This window comes from Micropterus salmoides, unplaced genomic scaffold (genome assembly GCF_014851395.1).
Source record: "Micropterus salmoides isolate LMB-PRFRI ecotype aquatic unplaced genomic scaffold, ASM1485139v1 Ms_hic_scaffold_10, whole genome shotgun sequence".
In the NCBI taxonomy this organism is placed as follows: domain Eukaryota; kingdom Metazoa; phylum Chordata; class Actinopteri; order Centrarchiformes; family Centrarchidae; genus Micropterus; species Micropterus salmoides.
Window position 1 is genome coordinate 18,017,199 of NW_024040041.1, and position 18,297 is coordinate 18,035,495.

General features: G+C 40.9%; 1 protein-coding gene across 2 annotated transcripts in view; it reads left to right on the top strand.

Annotated features, from left to right (window-relative positions):
* si:ch73-374l24.1 (protein kinase C alpha type) overlaps positions 1-18,297 on the top strand; it is a 128,145-nt gene that overhangs the window by 94,855 nt on the left and 14,993 nt on the right. The window contains exons 6-9 of one of the 2 annotated variants that reach the window (XM_038700145.1): positions 10,272-10,428; positions 10,618-10,752; positions 12,630-12,723; positions 14,694-14,723. In XM_038700145.1, the coding sequence (XP_038556073.1) occupies positions 10,272-10,428; positions 10,618-10,752; positions 12,630-12,723; positions 14,694-14,723 (416 nt within the window). The remainder of the gene's footprint in view (positions 1-10,271; positions 10,429-10,617; positions 10,753-12,629; positions 12,724-14,693; positions 14,724-18,297) is intronic. The other variant, XM_038700150.1, reaches the window with a different exon arrangement.

An 18,297-nucleotide genomic window follows, 5' to 3' on the forward strand; every position in this document is an offset into this window, starting at 1 on the left:
TAGACGCTCGATTTGGATTAGGAAAAACTCCAAAAAAATGGTAGCAACCTCAGGAAGAGCAACAGAGGAGAAATCCCTCTCCCAGGAAAGACAGGCATGCAATAGATGTTGTGTGTACAGAATAGATCAACATAATAAAATTACAGTACGGACTATCAGGGTGACAAAATTGTAGCAGCCCTGCCCAGGTCAATCAAGCCCCCAGGAACAGTGTGAGGCGATTTTGGCCATTATGTAAGGACTGTAGTTTGCATGCAAGATTCAGCCAAAAGCAGTAAGCAAACTTCAGTAGAGTGAATTGGGTGTCATTCCTAATACATAAGTGAGGTTAACAGTGAAGTTGTGGCGACAAGGACTCCTGAACACACAAAACGAGATCAATTTAAAAACTAAGATAGATAGATAGCTAAGTTTGAAATGAACAACTTCTGCAATGGTCGGACACTGTGCTTCCTCTGCAGAAGGTTTTTCCTGAAACAACAGGAAATCAAACCTCTGTAGAATCAATAACCAAACTCAAAATGAAATCAAACTGTAACTTTGCAAGTAAAGAAAATGCTTACAGAGAACTCTAAAATCAATGCGGTATGCACCTGTGTCAGCATAAAAATGAAGTCATGTCTGCCTTCATAACAAGTGTGTGTATTTTCAACACCTGCAAATTATCCTGTCAGTCAAGAGCAGCACCTGGAGTGGACAACTCTCCGGTGTTAAAACCCCATTGGCAGGGAGAGAAATGACTGCTGGGTCGCTTCGACAGCCTCGCTCTCTCTCTCTCTCTCTCTCTCTCTCTCTCTCTCTCTCTCTCTCTCTCTCACAAACATGGGGAGACAGTGGTAGCGAGGGAATATGAGTGCTGAGGCCAATAAAGTGTTTCTAACTAAGAGGGGATCAGACAGGAATAACCTCCAGCTACAGCATAAACAGAGTGGTGCGTGTGATTGACTTGGAAATATATTGCTTTCATAAAAATATGGATCTGTTTGTTTGTTTATGTTCTTCCAGATGGAAAGAAGTAGAAAAGGAGAGGAAGCTGTTTTCACAGTAGTCTTATATAATTTGTTCACTCTGCTTGTATTGCTTTTCAGTTTATTATGTCTTTGTTATTTGCCCTGTTGTACACAACATCTAGCTCGTTTGTCTGTTTTACTACTGAACACGGTCTGATCTACTTTGAAACACTGTCAGTTGCATGTCCTGTTTTATAACCATGTTGGTGAATTTACAGTGATGACAGCGGTGGTCTCGTTGACATGGTTACCTCAGTCATTTCGGATTGTTGTCCTTGATTTAAGCGTACACACACAAAAACACCCACCAGTGTTTATGGAAGTGTTGCTGCCGCTTCACAGTGTGTCAACTTCCAGAAAACGTACGACAGGATGTTCTGCAGCACCTGCTACTAGACTTCTGTGTCTGTTTTCCCTTCATCGTATGGCAGCTCTATTTGTCAGAGTGTTCATTGATTCAGATGTTGATTATTTATGCGATCAATCAATGTGTCATGTAGCCAAAAATGTCAAAATTGTAATAAAATACATAGTCACAATTTCCCAATCTTCAAAATGCTTGTTTTGTGTGACAAACAGTCCAGAGAGAGAGAGAGAAAAGCAGCAAATCCTCATATCTGAGAAGCTGGAACCAGCAATGTATTGGCGATTTAGCTTGATAAACAAGTTGAAAGATGAACTGATTTTAAAATTGCTAATTCACTAATGATTTCAGCACTAATCTTTATTTAATGCTCACTTACTCATTTTCTCATCAAGTTTAAAGCTGCATTCATTGATTGACCAAGCTGTTGACACACCTCGTACAGTTTTTATGGGCGAATTTGTTAGCTAACAGTTGCTTTTTTACACACCCAGAAGCGGAGTGGAGCAACATTAGCATTCACTTTCGTTCTTTATAGCTCTGTTTTTGGTCTTAACCAACTCCGGAGAGAAATATCTGGCTCTTTAACTGCTAAATGCCACACTGTGTTCACTAGCTAGTTGCAAACTTTGTCTACTGTTTACCGGGAAGGTATCGTACAAAGCTTTCGATCTGTCTTCTTTAAAAAAGAAAAATCAGCACTAATCAGGATCCAGATTAAATTAAATTGATGTAAAGGCAGAGAGACAAAGCTTGGGCTGCAATTGACAGTATGCATGATGGAGAAAGAGACAAGAAGATAAAGATCAATACTGAGAATAATGCAGGAGGGAGAGAAGGCAGAGGAAGTGTGTGTAGCAGTGTTTTTTCCCCCTCTCGAACGGCAGCAGTCTGAACAGTGGAGCCTCAGCTTGTTCTCCGGCTCTTCCCTGGCTCCCACAGACAAGTGGCGGGCCTTTGTGGTTCACCGCACCGATGTGAACTTGATTAAATCGTTCCAGCGAAGAAAACATACACATCTCCCAGGCTCTTTCTCTCAGTAACCCACCTCCACCCCCCTCCATCCCTTCTTCCAATATTGACATTTCCTGTTATCTTCATCTTCTCCTGCGTGTTCCTCTGAGACTTCAGCACCGCTTCGTCACCCCTTTTTACCTCTGTACCTGCTGAGCTCCTGTCCATTTAGTCATCTTCTTTCTCTTCCTTCCTTTTCTTCTTCAGTAAGACATCAACAGCTGTCCTTTTTTGCTATCGTCCTCTCTTTTTCAACTAGCTCAGTTAAGTTACTTGTTCTTTCCCTTCTGGCTCTAACGTATTCATTCCCTGCTTCTTCTACCACATGATCCTCTGACTCTTATGCTCCTCTCCTACCTCGGCTGGAATGTTCGTTGCTTTTTTTGTTTGTTTTCCTCTTATTTACTCCATCTTTCCTTCCCTCCCACTGATTACCTCCTTCACGCTTCTCTTAGTCCTCTCCCTGATCTGAGTGTCTTTGAGCAAAAGTGACATAAATAGCCTGTGGGCATGAGAGGGAGTTTATTCTGGAGATTTAAGGAAAGGTAAACATGCAAACGTCCCGCCATGACCTGGCTGGATAGATACAAAGGCACACACACGCACTCATAGGGCATCTGAGGATTGGGACAAAATGAACACACAGCGGTTTACTCAGGATGAGATTACCCACTGCTGACATGCTTGCCTCAGGTTTAAAGCTTGGTTGAACAAGAATACATTTTTTATATGTAACACATTATTAGTATGTGTTACCTGTGTATTATTCATTATTACAGCTATGTTATGTCAATCATTCATTAGCTGTTTATACACCAGTTATGAATGTGGGGGTTTAAGAAATAAAGAACTGCAATATTTTTGTATTGTAGTGCGGTTCTAGTAGTGTTATGACAAAGACAATTTAACATCAGACTGTTATTTATTTCTAACATGCTTAGCTTACCTATTTGGACAAGCAAGCTGGAGGTTCAAATTGTAGCATTTTTAAACAGTATGTTTCACTTTTAACATCACAACATCAAGAGAAAACGCCTTTAGGATGAGGACTAACCAGTGTGTTTGGTAAACGTAATGCTGGTAACAATGGCTGGGGTTATTGGCGAGTAAGCTTACCCAAATCAAATAGAGCAGGACAGAGCTGCTAACGCTTGCCAACACTCTTATATACAGTGGGGAAAATACTACATAGTGTATGTGCTAGTTGTGAACCAGGCTTTTTTTATGGCATTAAAAAGTCTCAAGTGTTCACAAACAAATGTCCGGATACATAACTGAACTACACACGATGCACAAATAAATGCACAGTGGTTTGAATCTGTAAATCTGGATCCGTAGCTGTGCCTCTACTTTACAGCTCATCATTTGTACATCATGAACATTTAGCTTCTTTTTTTTTTCACTGGAAATATATTTGTTAATCTCCACCTGTTTGTGTGGATTCCTTTGGCGAATTCCACCGATGTTTCGCACAAAATCCACAAATGCGTGGCTTTTAAAATGTCACGTGACTCATGTCTGTAAAAACCAATTCACAAATAAATGCAGAGTGAGTTGTAACGAAGGTTACGATATCGTAACCCTAGTTCTATAAGCACAGGCGGAGTCCTCTACTGGACTCCATGGGTACTACCTCCTCCAATCACACGCACGCACTTGCCCACTGAAATTTTATCGTGCATGTAGCCGACCAATAGGACATTGCTACCGATACGTGCATGACGTATAAAAAGCAGTGTCCCTACTGTCTCAGCATCCGACCGCCTCTTCAGCAGACGGCGTCAGAGCGACAGGGCTCATCGGCAGAGGGCTCCGCCTGTGCTTATAAAACTAGGGTTACGATATCGTAACCTTCGTTCTATCTCACACAGGCCCGATGACTGTCTGCCCTAGACAAGTCAAAGTCCACCACACCAACCCGGTCGGCCACAGGACACCTCTGAGAAGGTCGCTAGACCGTTAGGGGCTTGGCATGACCATTAACACCTGCACTGCCCTGACTTCTCACTGAAACGTCAGGCACTGCCAGTGTATGTTCCCCCTCTACACCCAGTAGTGACCAGATCCTCACTTTTCAGATCCTAGGTCACACTGCGAGCTGGATCCCGAGAAGGAGCCCGACATATCCAAGAGATAGAAATGGGCACAGTAAGGGCCAAGATGCCATTGTGCAGATCTCTTCGACAGACACCCCACTTAAAAAGGGTCGTAGACACTTCCACACTTCCGAGTGGAATGTGCATGCATTGCTAATGGTGGGTCTGTTCCTGCACGTGTACAGGCTTGGGAGATTCACTCACAAAGCCAGCTGGCCAGGCTCTTTTTGGACAGGGTTTTACTGACTGCACTATCACTGAAACAGACGAACAGCTGACCAGTGCATCGAATGGGGGCTGTGTGCTCTACATAGGACATTAGCCTACATGGACACAACAGATGCACTCTCACCTCCCTGCACCCTAAGTGGGGTAGGGAGGTAGAAAGATTTATTGTCCTGGACCTGAACATGCTCCTTATGTTGTTAAGAACAAAGGAGATGTGTTGTCGCAATCTGGCTGCACTGTGGACCCCAAGAACCAGCATGCAGCTGGGGTGAACCGACAGGCACACAGCTCACTCACCTTCTTAGCAGAGGTGAGAGCAAGGTGCAGGGCTGTTCAAGAGATAGCATTTTCAATGAGGACTGCTCCAGGGGCTCATAAGGTGCAGATATTAGAGCCACCAACGCAAGCACAAGTCCTACTGAGACGCCGAGAGACACACATTGTGCATATGAAGCCTCACCCTTGTGACAAAGCCCCCTAGACCATAGGTACAGGCCAGGGCTCTGTTACTGTAGGCTGCGTCACTTCTACCAGAATGACGAACGAGCATTCCCGCCTCACCTAACTGGAGGGATGAGATGGGGTGGGGGGGGGATGCAAACAGCAGCCCTTCTGGCAATGGCGCGTGTGTAACGCGTCCATCCTCAAGGGTGGGCTGTCCTGTGGCTGAATTGAGTACCACAGCAGGAAGCGGGTGTTGGCAAACAGATCCACTCTCCCGAAGCAAGCTCAGATCTGCTGAACCACATTGTTGTGCAGTCTCCAACTGCTCCCGGGCCCTCCCACTGTCTCTCTCAAGCCTAGCAAGGAGAGCAGTGTGGGCTGTAGGTCGGATCATTAGCTTAGCATTGGTGAACTTGCAGTTTTGTGGAGACTGAAGCGCGTTATGCACCGAGCCGAAGATGGGGGGGGGTTCGGTGGGGAGGAGAATGCTCTTTAGGAAGAATGTACTGTATTAAATCAGTTGAACATTCACAGTATTTTCAGTGTGTACACAAGCAGCACATGAAACACAAATAAATGCATGCTGGACACATAACGAAGGGAGGAGGTCTGGTGGTGTGCATCAGCCTCTGTCCCTCTGTCACACTTCTTTTTCTTTTTAAAAAAAAAAAAAGAATTCAGTGAGCAGTTCACTGTTTGCTGAAGAAAAAAGGACGATGAGGCAGTAGGGGCACTGCTATTTATACGTCACGCACGTATCAGTAGCGACGTCCTATTGGTCGGCTACGTGCACGATAAAATTTCAGTGGGCAAGAGCGTGCGTGTGATTGGAGGAGGTAGTACCCATAGTTTCCAGTAGAGGGCGGAGCCTGTGTGAGATAGAACTGTAACCCAACACTTTTGCGCTTGCATTTTTTGTTTTTGAAATGCAAATATACTACCATCCAAACTATTTAGATGTCGAGTATGTATCATACTGCATCTCAGTGAATACTATTTTGGTATGTGGAAAAAACAGAAGCTGTCTAGTTACACTTGCTAAGCTGTGACTGGACATGCACTGTTCATGGGACAGATTAGGGAACGGTCAATTGTTGACAAATGCATTAATAGTTATAAGTTAAAGTGTTACATCTCAGCTGAAGAAATGGATTTTGTTTTGATCTGTATATTGTCACTGTATATTGTTCTGCATTTGGCTGTTGACTTAGCAGATCACATTATTCTTCAAGCCTTGCAATAATTCACTTAAACCCTTTCTCACTGAAATAAAGCACACAGTACTGCAAGTGCTCAATGAATTTTGTTATATGGGAGTGTGGGTGGAATAAAAAAAAACCTCAAAGCACCACTCATGTTTCACTGAAGAGTATCATTTCTTTCTAAAGCCGGTCTTTGTTAAATTTCCTAATTGCGCTTCCTTAAAAAGTCGACACACATAAATAGAAGCCTTAAGGTCATTTTAGCGTTCCTTCTCCCTCCACTGTGTGTGTGACGTCTGCATTCAGTTCCCTGTCAGTGCACTGCAGGGACCCATCCAGCTCTCGTTTGGCCGTGCCGCTTTCCCCCAGATTATCAGGCATTCATTGGTTGCACATGGCATTGTTATGCAACAACACATTTGAATTTCAAAGCCTTTTCGGAGGATTACACTGTCGGCCCTGCACACAGCCGCCCTGAGTTCCAAATGATATGTTTCATTTTTAGCCATGGCATATTTTTATTAAGCATTTATTCAGTTCAGATACAGGAGATAATGATAGCATGGATGCGTGTTTCATCTTCTTTGTCTGTTTCACAGTGTTTACGCCTCCAAAGAACATCACCAAAATATCATAAGGAATGGTTAATTTAGATGACCATATGAAGTTTCATCTTGTTTGAACTTGAACTTTGTTCGTTATCTCTAAACTACAAAGGATCCAGGCTCTACAAGTGCCATTGTTTATGTAGGTACATTTGGGAAAAGCAGAACTTCCCAGTGCAGGATGGTTGCACGACAGTAGCTGAGTGGATGCATGGTGGTAAGGTAGTGTTGCTTCTCCTGGGATGCGTATTTGCGTAATGTAAACAAAACACCACGCTTCAGTGAGTGTGGATTAGTCTGCTTTTTCAGTCTATATCATGTTTGTTTTACCCCAAACAAGTAAAAGATAAAGACAAAACACACAAACACAGTACACAGGAGAGCATACAAACACACACATAAGGAGCGAGGGGAGGCGGGGGGGCAAGCAGCTCTTGTTGTATCTAAGCAACAACAGACAGCAGAGATGATCCTTGATCACTGCTGATTATGTTTCACTATGTATGTGTGTGTGTGTGTGTGAGAGAGAGAGGGGGGGGGGGACGGCACACTTGCACAAATACTACAATTTACAATTTACTGTGTATGTAACTTGCGTACACACACACTTCTACCCATCCATCGTCGTATGTTTCTCTTTGTGTTTGTTTATCTTCGTGCGTGTGTGTGTGTTAGCATTCACGTTTTTACAGGCTTGTTGAAGTTGCTTTGGCGTTGTTTGACGCCAGCGTTGCCATGGAAGTGAGTGATGCCTTTAACGCCACCACAGCCAGCAGAGGGGAGGATTTAGTTGAGAACGTGGGATGCTGAGATTTTCCTTCTGCTCCTCGTACTTCATTGTGCGTGTGTGTGTGTGTGTGTGACATTGTGTATTAGTTTGTGGGGGGGGGGGGCTTGTGGATGTGAGAGAGAAACACAAAGACAGTAGGGAGATTAGTGGATTGGATAAGGAGTGAACTATGGGGTTGAAGCAACACATTGATGAACAAGGTAGGAGCTTCTGACGCTGCGTTTTTTTGCTACACATGCAACAAAGAAAGAGAAACCTACACTGCCCTCTACTGCATAAAACTGGAAGAGCATGAAAAAGTGTGAAGTTCACAAGAAATATAATAACATTACCACCTTATTCCTTCCTAAACAATTATTTTACATTTTGGGGTGACCATTTGGTCTTTAAAATGTCAGCAAACAGTAAAAACACATTGAAATTGCTTTATTTGTCTGACCAATAGTCCAAAACCCAAAGATAATATCTTAAAAACTGGAAGGTGGATTTCAGGCATTTTTGCTTTAAAATGGACTTAAATGATAAACAAAGATAATTGCTGTTTAGTTGTCTGTTGATCAACTAATCGTTTCAGCTCTAATCCAATAAACACCAAGCCTTAATTTGTCTTTGTTTCTGTTGTCCTCTTAATCCCTTAAAACCATGTTGCCTTGCAAACATTACTGTCACATCCAGCGATGACAAAACAGCTAAACATAAACAAAATAAGACCTGGCAGGAGTGACAGAACTAAATGAGCTGCGGTGACTCTAATTGACATTGCCTTTTCTAATGTTTGCGTATGCTTTTGTATTCAGTCCTGGAATATTTATGCTTCAGAGTATAATACATTACCACTGTTTTAGTGAAGAATCTCATGAGCATGTCCTTGTGCGAAAGTTCACAGTGACTCTCTGAAGCAGTCAGATTACAGCCTTTTCCTCCTTGTTCACTGTCTGATTACATTTAAATATGCAGAGTGGGGAGGTTGGAGCTGATAAACACAGTTTTAGAGCATCAGTATGATGATCCTGTTTCTGCTCTCCGTCTGTTATAGCTTTGTCATGTGTTTGTGTCAGAAATTTAAGACTGATTTGTCTGTGTTATGCAGCCTGTTGTTCTCTTTCTTCCTTCCTTTGTTATTTGTGGTTTAATGCATGTTGTATGTGACCTTCCTGTGTGCGTTCACATGATGTTGGTAAGTGGGGCAGCGGTGGACTCGGCCCATTGGCCACTTAGAGTAGATGTTGTCGCCATGGTGAAGGTGGCATGCTCTCACCACCCTGTACCCATGCTCCTGTTGCTATGTAACGGCACTCCTTTTTTTCCCACTCGTTAGTTATCACACGGGGAAACGTCACACCTCCCTCGCATTATCTGCTCACCTATTGCCTATAACCTTGTGCATGAATAACATAGAGACATTAAATTACAAGAAATCTGTTCCCACTCCCACATCTGAGAGTCTCGCTTTACTAGCACCTTATTTACTTGTTTTAACAGAATGTATGGCAGACTTTGTGAGATGGGCAAGTAGTATTTCTTGTTTTTGTTAATTTTACATTTGCGTGCGGCCTAACACCCACCAGTGTTATAATCCAGTTGGTGCTGTTTCACACTGTCAACTTCAAGTGAATTTAGAGAGTATGTTTTGCTTCGCAACACCTGTTATCAGCGTATGTGCTGAGTAACTGAGGACAGAATATCTATCTATCTATCTATCTTATAACTTACCAAATATTCTTTGAAGGCATCCTTTACAGTGGTTATGGTAGTGAAAAAAAAGCATCCGCGCACTCAAATCTGTGCAAAATCTTTTTATTTTCCAAACTTTGGGTCAGAGAACTTCTTCAAGGGAAGACCAAGTAGCGAGTGAATGAACCAGTACAAAAGGTTAAGAGAACATGGCTTGATGAAGTTAAACACACAGTGTCTATAGAGACAGTCAAGAAGCACTAAGCACATTGAATAAACAAAATTCGCAACAACAATATAGAATATGCAACAAAATAAATGCTATGTACACATCAGGCATCAGCCATCATCAAACATAGAGTATATAGAATCTATTATAGTTTATTCATAGCAACACATTCATTTCGAATTCCTTATTTAGATCTAGTGGAGTGCATCCAAAATGTTGTATATTTTAGCCTATCGCTCCAGTCTGATACCGGGTGAGCTGTTGTCTCTTTTTTCCCCCCGTCAACTTGCAAAGATTCAAAACTGGCATGAGATCAGTAATCTAAGTCCACATATATAGTAAAGAGAAGCAATTTTGCTGGGACTGAAGCTCAGATATTTCTGTTTGCTGTCCGGCCTTGGAGTGACGTGCAGTGACTCACTACTCTCCCTTCTCTGTCCATTTGAACCCCCTGAGTCAGTGTGGAGTCACAGAGTGTCTGGATCTGCCTCAGGGCTCAAAGACACACACACACACACACACAAACACACACAAACACACACAAACACACACACACACACACATTTTCCCTAAATTTAAAAATAAATTTCCCCTCTCTGTCTCATTTCCTTCTAGTGGGTGAAGCCAGGAACCTTATTCCTATGGATCCAAATGGTTTATCAGACCCCTATGTTAAACTCAAGCTCACCCCCGACCCAAAGAATGAGACCAAACAGAAGACCAGGACCATCCGTTCCTCTCTCAACCCCTGCTGGAATGAGTCCTTCACCTTGTGAGTGTGTGTGTGTCTGCTGTTGTGCCTTTCTGTGTCTTTATTTATTTAAGATCATTTTAGTGATAGTTCAAGTTAATTCAGTCAAATCAAAGGTTACAAAATGAAAGTAGATCTTAAGGAGATGTTTTAACCTCTGTTGTCATATTTTGAAACTTTCTCCCGTGTGTGTGTACTTGTGTGCCCCAGTAAGCTGAAAGCATCAGATAAGGACCGGCGTCTGTCCATTGAGGTGTGGGATTGGGACCGAACCACCCGTAACGACTTCATGGGCGCCATGTCGTTTGGAGTGTCCGAGCTGATAAAAGCTCCCGTCTGTGGATGGTCAGTCGTCTTTCACTTCTACTCATTCCAACAACTGGGAGATTCAGATTCTCCAGAACATCAGCTGGTGTGAGGAAGTTGTCATATCGAGGATGTCATACTTTACAGTAACATAGTACCTACACAGAAAACCGCGTGCAAAGTATTATTCCAGTGTCACAACCAGTGTTGCCGAAACTGACAAGTGATTGAAAGTGTAGTAATGGTGGCCTTTATTTTAGTAAAAGGAGACTTTGAACAATTTGTTCAAACAGCATCACACAGTGGATAACCTGCAAAAGCCTGTAACTCACCTTAGTTTATCTCTCAAAAGTAAATATTTGTGTCAGTGAACATGTCGGTGCCATCCGAAAGACAGTGGATATCTTCATCAATTCAGGACACTCTAATAGACGTGTATCAAAAATATGCTTGACAGATTATGACAACTGGTTCAACCATTTTTCTTGTAGTGATTTGTGCAATGAACTAATGCCTTGATGTTTTAGGCATTGGTGAAAAGGAGACTGTTGAGATCATTGATGACATAAGCAATTGATCAAGATGACATAAGCAATTGATAATGTAGAAAACAGCAGACACTTGAACGTAATAATGTGCATGAATGTGCCAAAAATTTGCAATTTGTCCAAAAGAGGGAGAAATTGCTTCTATGGTGTGCACAAGTGACTAGATGTTGTGTAGGTTGAACAAGTAGTTTTGAGAATTGCACATCTGACCTGAGAAATATACCAAAGCGACTGAGAAAAACTGTAATATTCTGGTAGTGTATTGGTAATATAACCTTTATTTAATCAGTTAAGAAAAAAATGCAGGATGCTGAAGAACAATAATATACATTTTATTGGAGCAAGTTTAAGTTTAACAAAAAAATATGAACATGAATAATTAATAAATACTAAACATAGGTAGTGTGGATTGCTTTGTAAATTGTTCCACAGTTGTCCTGAGAGCTAATCGCAGTGAAACTGAAAGTGGTCATTAGAAGTTCAGAAGCTCTTATCATATTTTAAATTCAGCTCTAAAAAGGTAACGGTCCTTAAAGGATTCTTCTAACACAAATAACAATTGGTCCTTTAAACCTTTAAACAAACATTTACAGAAATTATGGTTTTCAAGAGCAAAGTTTTGTTTGGAGTTTAGGGAAAGAGCCTGTTTTCTCACATTCCTCATGAGCTGAACTTCCCCAAGGGTACAATAACATAATTATTATTATTACTCATAGCCAGCTTGTTAACTTGATACTACACCGGCCACAACCAGCCAACCACCATCACTAAAACAGCAGCACATTGTGCGTAAAACAAGGGTAAAGACCCCTGGCTGAATGCTGAACCCCATTCACTCTGACCAAGAGCACCTGCTGGCGTCATTTCCTCATCTCTCTGTCTTTGTCTGCCTGCTTTGTCTCACACTGATAAACACACACTCATAGAGACGTTAAAGTCACTCTCCCATGTTAGCATACCTGCCACCACCTCGCCTAAACCGAGGCTGATTGACTGCTGCTTGGAGTTACATAGAGAAGCTCCAGGAAATACCTGCGCATAAAAAATGTTTCGCAACGAAAATGGTTGGCGTCGGCTGCTACAGTGCTTCTACGTGTGTTTGTCTGCATATTGTAGTGTACATTCCAGGTCATTAGGCAAGTGGCGAGAGGATGTGTACATTAGAAAGGAAGTAGTTAGCACTCCTGACAGAGAGCAGACCTGCAAACACTCAAAGACAGATACTTAAGATTGAAGTGGTGCAGAGATGTTAAGTTGTATCGCGGTGTGAGTAGACAGAAGAAGAGGATGACACAGATGATAGATTCAAAGGAAAGTAAACAAAAAAAAAACACAGATTCACTTTTGTCTGTCTTTTTTCTCTCCTAGGTACAAGTTGCTGAACCAGGAGGAGGGAGAGTATTATAACGTCCCCATCCCCGAGGTGGACGACGTCAACCTGGAGCTCCGACAGAAGTTTGAGGTGAGGACAGAGAGGGAGGTCGACTCGGGTTGTAAATTTGTAACATTCAGTCAAAGCATAAGTAGATGTTCTTTGCCACACATGCCTCACTTTAACAAAACTGTGTTCCTCTCTCCTGTCACCATGGTAACCTTGTCCACTCTCTCCTGGCTCTAAAAATGAATGTTCTTGATTTGAAAGGGAAATCCTGTGTGTGTGTGTGTGTGTGTGTGCGCGCGCGCTCACATATATACATATATATAAGCAAGGTTATGAAAAAAACTGCAAATAATAATTCGTAATATGGTCATTCATAATGGTGCCAAGGCGACTATCTGAACCTGAACCCTCAAAAGTTATTTGCAGGGCTAAATGAAGATTAGCACTAATGGTTGTTTCTTCAATATTCAATTACGGCTGTTTTTTTCATGGCAGAGTAACTTCTAAGTTCAATCTGCAAGTCAAAATGGATGACTTTCCTAATTACTGTGCACCCCTGTTTTATTTTACATGATTTAGTAAACCCATTTGAGAAGTAATACAGAAGAAGTAGTCATGTAAAGGGTCAAAATGAAGCCCAGAAAGGCATTAATGATTTTAACAGCTTTAATGATTTTGCTTTATTTCCCTGGACTCTGGTGTAAAGCTATTTCCAGCAAAGCACTTGTTTCTGCAATCTAACAACAGAATCAGAATCAGAAGGAGCTTTATTGCCAAGTAGTGTTTTACACATATGAGGAATTTGTTGTGGTGATAAGGTGCTACACGTATACAATCATACAGTCAACATAAATAAATGTAGAAATACATAAATATGGAACGGAAGAACAACGTTGCAGATATATACATGTGCATTATTCTGGGTTCAACAGTGTGAGTTATAACCTATAGGTGCATCAGACAAGCCTAAAACAATAACACGGGATTCAAAAAATGTAGTTTTTGTCAACTTATTCAGCCCACATTGTCACTGAACTAGGCCAACAGCAGGAAACATTTTCTACAGCTTTGTGTTAAGCTTCCTACTATCTCATATTTTTATTAATTTGACCTGTTTTGTGTTATTTTTCTTTAATATTATTCGGGGTCTGTTTCAGTCATGCTTCTTGGACTGCATTTGTCCTTTTTAACATCTGATAAATGATTTCAAAAGTTTGTACTCTGCTAATAGCAACATGAAGCAGTGAGGTCACTTTGACTAACTCAAAAGTAAATGCGATGTTAATGTTTAAGTTTTGAGAATGAAAACCAATAACTGGCTGAAAGAAAACATATTCAAAAATCAATTACACTATGTTTTGCGTTGAAGATGGTTGCCAATATTGTATAGAGCCAATTCATGTAAAAACACTTCTATGATCTTCTAATCGAAGGAGACATTAATAGCAACTAACCCTCGCTCCCTAGCAGTTCGTTAACTGCAGCTTTATATCAGTGAGGTTACATTTTAAACAAATGAAAACATTTTTAAATAAAACTCTCTTCACATCCGTATTATTAATATTCAGGTAGAAGGCGGATTCATTATTAAACATTGCAACAACAGCAAAGACATGTGGGATTCAACTGAGGAAAAGGAGATGGAAGAGAGCGAGGGCAGCGTTTGCCTACAGGTGTTTTAATACTTAGTGTAAATGTCATCTCCTCACAGCAGTCCTCAAGACACCAAGCCTTGTTGTTTTTAATTTCCCGTTTCTCGTCACACCGCCCAACACTGACCTTGACTTTCATCCGAGGCTAGCGTCTTCATGAAACTGTAAGGTTGCCGTGGAAACTGGGCTGAGATGCAGAGATGCTACCAGATATGACAGAAAAGGATTTCTTCTGTTTTCTAGTCATGCCTTTGATCATTTTATTGTTTGCAGGTAGATGATTGGAACAGATAAAAAAATAATGTCTCATCATATCCACATGTGTATTCTGTCACTTATTTTCCCAGCAAGACACACATGCACGTACCAGCTAACGAGTGAGTTTTTTCTTTCTTCTAGGCCTGCCAGTTAAAAATCCACTATCTCAAGGTAGCTCTTCTGCCTGCTCCATATCTTTATTATCTTGCTGCCAGCTTGCATCAAACTCACTTTACTTACTGTGTCAGGATTGTTTGTGGACCTCTGCTGGGCTTCCACAAATTAATCGGATTTACTAACAAAGGCTCTCAACAGCACATAATTGAACTAGCCTAAAATGCTTGCTGTTATACACTAAAGTAATGTGCTTTCTCTAACTCCTCTCATATACTAACTTTTTCCTTTCTGTTTCGTTCCTTCTTCACACATGTAAACATAAAATTAAAGGGACCACATGTAATTTTAATATAGAGGAGGAATTCAGTCTTAAAGGGGCATTATGTAGTTTTCAGTGGCCATTAGCAGTGCTCGTACGTGTGCTTGAACGTCTGAGCGAGCAAAATCCGCTCATGAGCTTCACACGAAGTGCTGGAAACTCAGGTAAACTATCACTGCAACATTACAGTAATATTTTTATCAGCTTGAGGTTGAAGTAATCTGTGCTCATTACATGATAATGTTACATTAACTGCATCCCTGCCCCTTTTCAATAACTTTTTGTGTATCTTTCACCGGAGGCTCAGCAATGTGAGCACAGCTAAATGTATTGGATGATAATGAAAACCGTTGGGTTAGCTAGACTGAATATTAAAAATGAGATTGTTGCCACACTTTATAACAGACTGTAGTAACGTCACTGTAGTGAATGGGTCTTCTACAGTGTTGTGTTCCTGCGCCTTACGTTGCAGTATTGTATATTATATGGGTCACGTAAGTTACAGCGACTGAGACGGGTGTAGAAGCTGTGTACCTGAGTATCTGTGAAAGGACAATAACTCTAAATTGAACATTAAGCAAACAGCAGCAGATCCATGCTAATGTTAGCATGCTGCCCCTGCCTTGCATCTCCATAAGCTAGTTTAAACAAATTACTCCACATCCGTTATATTATTTCTTGCAGGCTAAAATCAACACTTTGACATAATACCGGTGGTACACAGGATAGTAATATGGATCGCATTATCTGGTGAAGTAATGTAGAAAACCATACAACTAGTATTTTGCACCGTTAACGCCAACCAGTTGCTAACGTTATCTAACTTGAGCCAAAAGCACAAAATCACAATATATTTCACATACTTTGCAGTAAAGTTAGTTTACTAGTCCAATAGGATGAAACCCAACTCTGTGTTAGTGTTTTTTTCCAGTTCCAAAACAGCCTTTCCGATGATGACTGTGTTTTCACCCGACATCGATCTGATTCTCGTTTGTCCTGATGGGCTTTTGCAACATAAAAATGTTTTCTTGTTTTTTATCTTTACGTGGAGGTTTGTGTAGGAGTCGTTATTTGGTTTTAGCTGACTCCATGTCCTTAGCTGTGGTGTTGTTGCTGTGTACCGCACAGATTCAATGGGCAAGAGGCTTGGGAGCACGCATGCAGTCACAGCAAAGGGAAAATCTGACCTGGAGTATACTGGCTGTCAGAGGTAACAGAAAAACACGGCAAGTGGATCGTTTTTATGTTAGGTTACAATCCCTTCACACACAGGCAATAAAAAAGTGATTAATTTAATTTAAAAAAAACTACATATAGCCCCTTTAAGGTTTGAGGATTTTGCAGCACCTGCAGCATTATCTGCAAAGGTCAGATCAACAAAGTCTGACATTTGCAGCATTTGCATTTGGCCTTACATCGCAAACAGAAAAGCAGCTGGTATAATGCTGTAATGCTCTAATCAATCTCTTTGAAACTGAAACCTCAAAAACATTAACAGCCAAGGATTCTACTATTAAAATGAATATAAAATGTGAATAAAAGTGCTGCATATAATATATTTACTCCCTATCTTACACACAAACACCACGCAGCATTGTTGTTAGTAAATTTGTGGACTACTCAGGCCTCTGGTGGTGTCATCATCTTTACCACTTTATGTGCACTGATATTGGCGAGTTTCACACCTGCTCCTCATTGGCTGACAGTATGATCCACAGTCAGCCCTCTACTAGTCTGCCTTTGGTCCGGACTATAGAAGGTTGTTAGGACGCATGGATGGACACTCACTTCTGCACACTAACTGTACGAATGAATGTACACATAAGCAGGTTCTTGGTGCGCTCGGTGTGCATGCCAAATCTCTCCACACGGTGGCAGTGTTATATTTATTATAAGATTGGCTGCATTGTTTGTGTTTGAATACAACTTTGTGTGGTCACACTGACATATATATTCCAACTGATGTTTGTGTTGAAACAGGTAGATGTGGTTTTGTGAACTGTTTGTGTCTAGTTTTTTTATATCATACCCAAATGGTCCATGTTAGACATGTTTAGAAAATTCCCTCTTGATGTCTCTGAAGGTCAGGGTGATGACAGAACAACCTTTGCAAGCTGCAGTAAACAAAGCAAATACAGGATTAACGCGTTGTTCAGATGTTTCCTGCTGACAAACTACATGATAAAATCAATGATGTATTGACAAGTGATCATTTATAAACCTTTTCATGTGTAGTGTTGACATGCACAAAAATATATCCACTCCTGAATAAGACATAAATGGATGTCAACATGCCCACATGGTCACACATAAAAAAATTCAAAACAGTTCTGTCCTTATCCAACGAAGGTTAAAATCAAGGGCAACTGGACATGGTTGCTCTTGACTTTAACCTTCGTTGGATAACTGACCTGGATGACTGAGAATCTTCACAGACGAGAAAACCTCCTCTGTTTATGTCAGTTGTTTCCAACTTTTTTGACTGTGAGCATGAGTTGTTAGCAATAAAATCAACAAGTAAGTTTTCCTTTCTGGATTTTTGTCATTTGAAGTAGGCTATTTTTAGAGGTATGATACAGTAAAAAGAAAAATACAAATTAGAGAGAAGCTCCAGTGCCATGACGGTGCTGGCAGGGTGCTAATTGACAAATTTTTGGCAGCCTAGTCAACAACAGGGAATCTTGCACACTGGCAACCCCCCCGATAAAAAAGCACCAGTAGAGAGCTCCTGCTGAATATATGTGATATGTGATGATGTCTGGCACGTCACTGGGCACTCTCTACATAGAAACAGAGAAAAAAATAGAGAAGCATGATTTGATTCGGACTCTTCAGTATGCTCCTAACCAGTTTTTTATTATGGTTAGGGATGTTAGTGTGTCCATCGAGTCCATGTAGCAAATGATAACCTAACAAGTGCTGAACAAGTACAGAACAAATCGTCATATATTAGAACATAATAGCCAGCATGCAAAATAAAGTAAAAATATCTTGAATGGGATTGAAAATGTAACAGAAGTCTGTAATATTAACCAGTTGTTAAACGTTGTTTCAAAGGGGTGTAATCCAGAAGAATAACTTTAATTATTATGGTACAATATTATGGTACATTCCTTTAAATTACATTTTACATTGTTACTTCTATGATACATTACTTTAAATTACATTTTGCATTGTTACTTCTAATTAATTACACAAGACATATTTTCTTCTTCTCTATGCTTGCATTTTCAACCCATCTAGAGAGATATTTTTAGTACATTTTAAAATGCTTTTGTGGTTTTTACATCATCAGTTGTTCATGTGTTT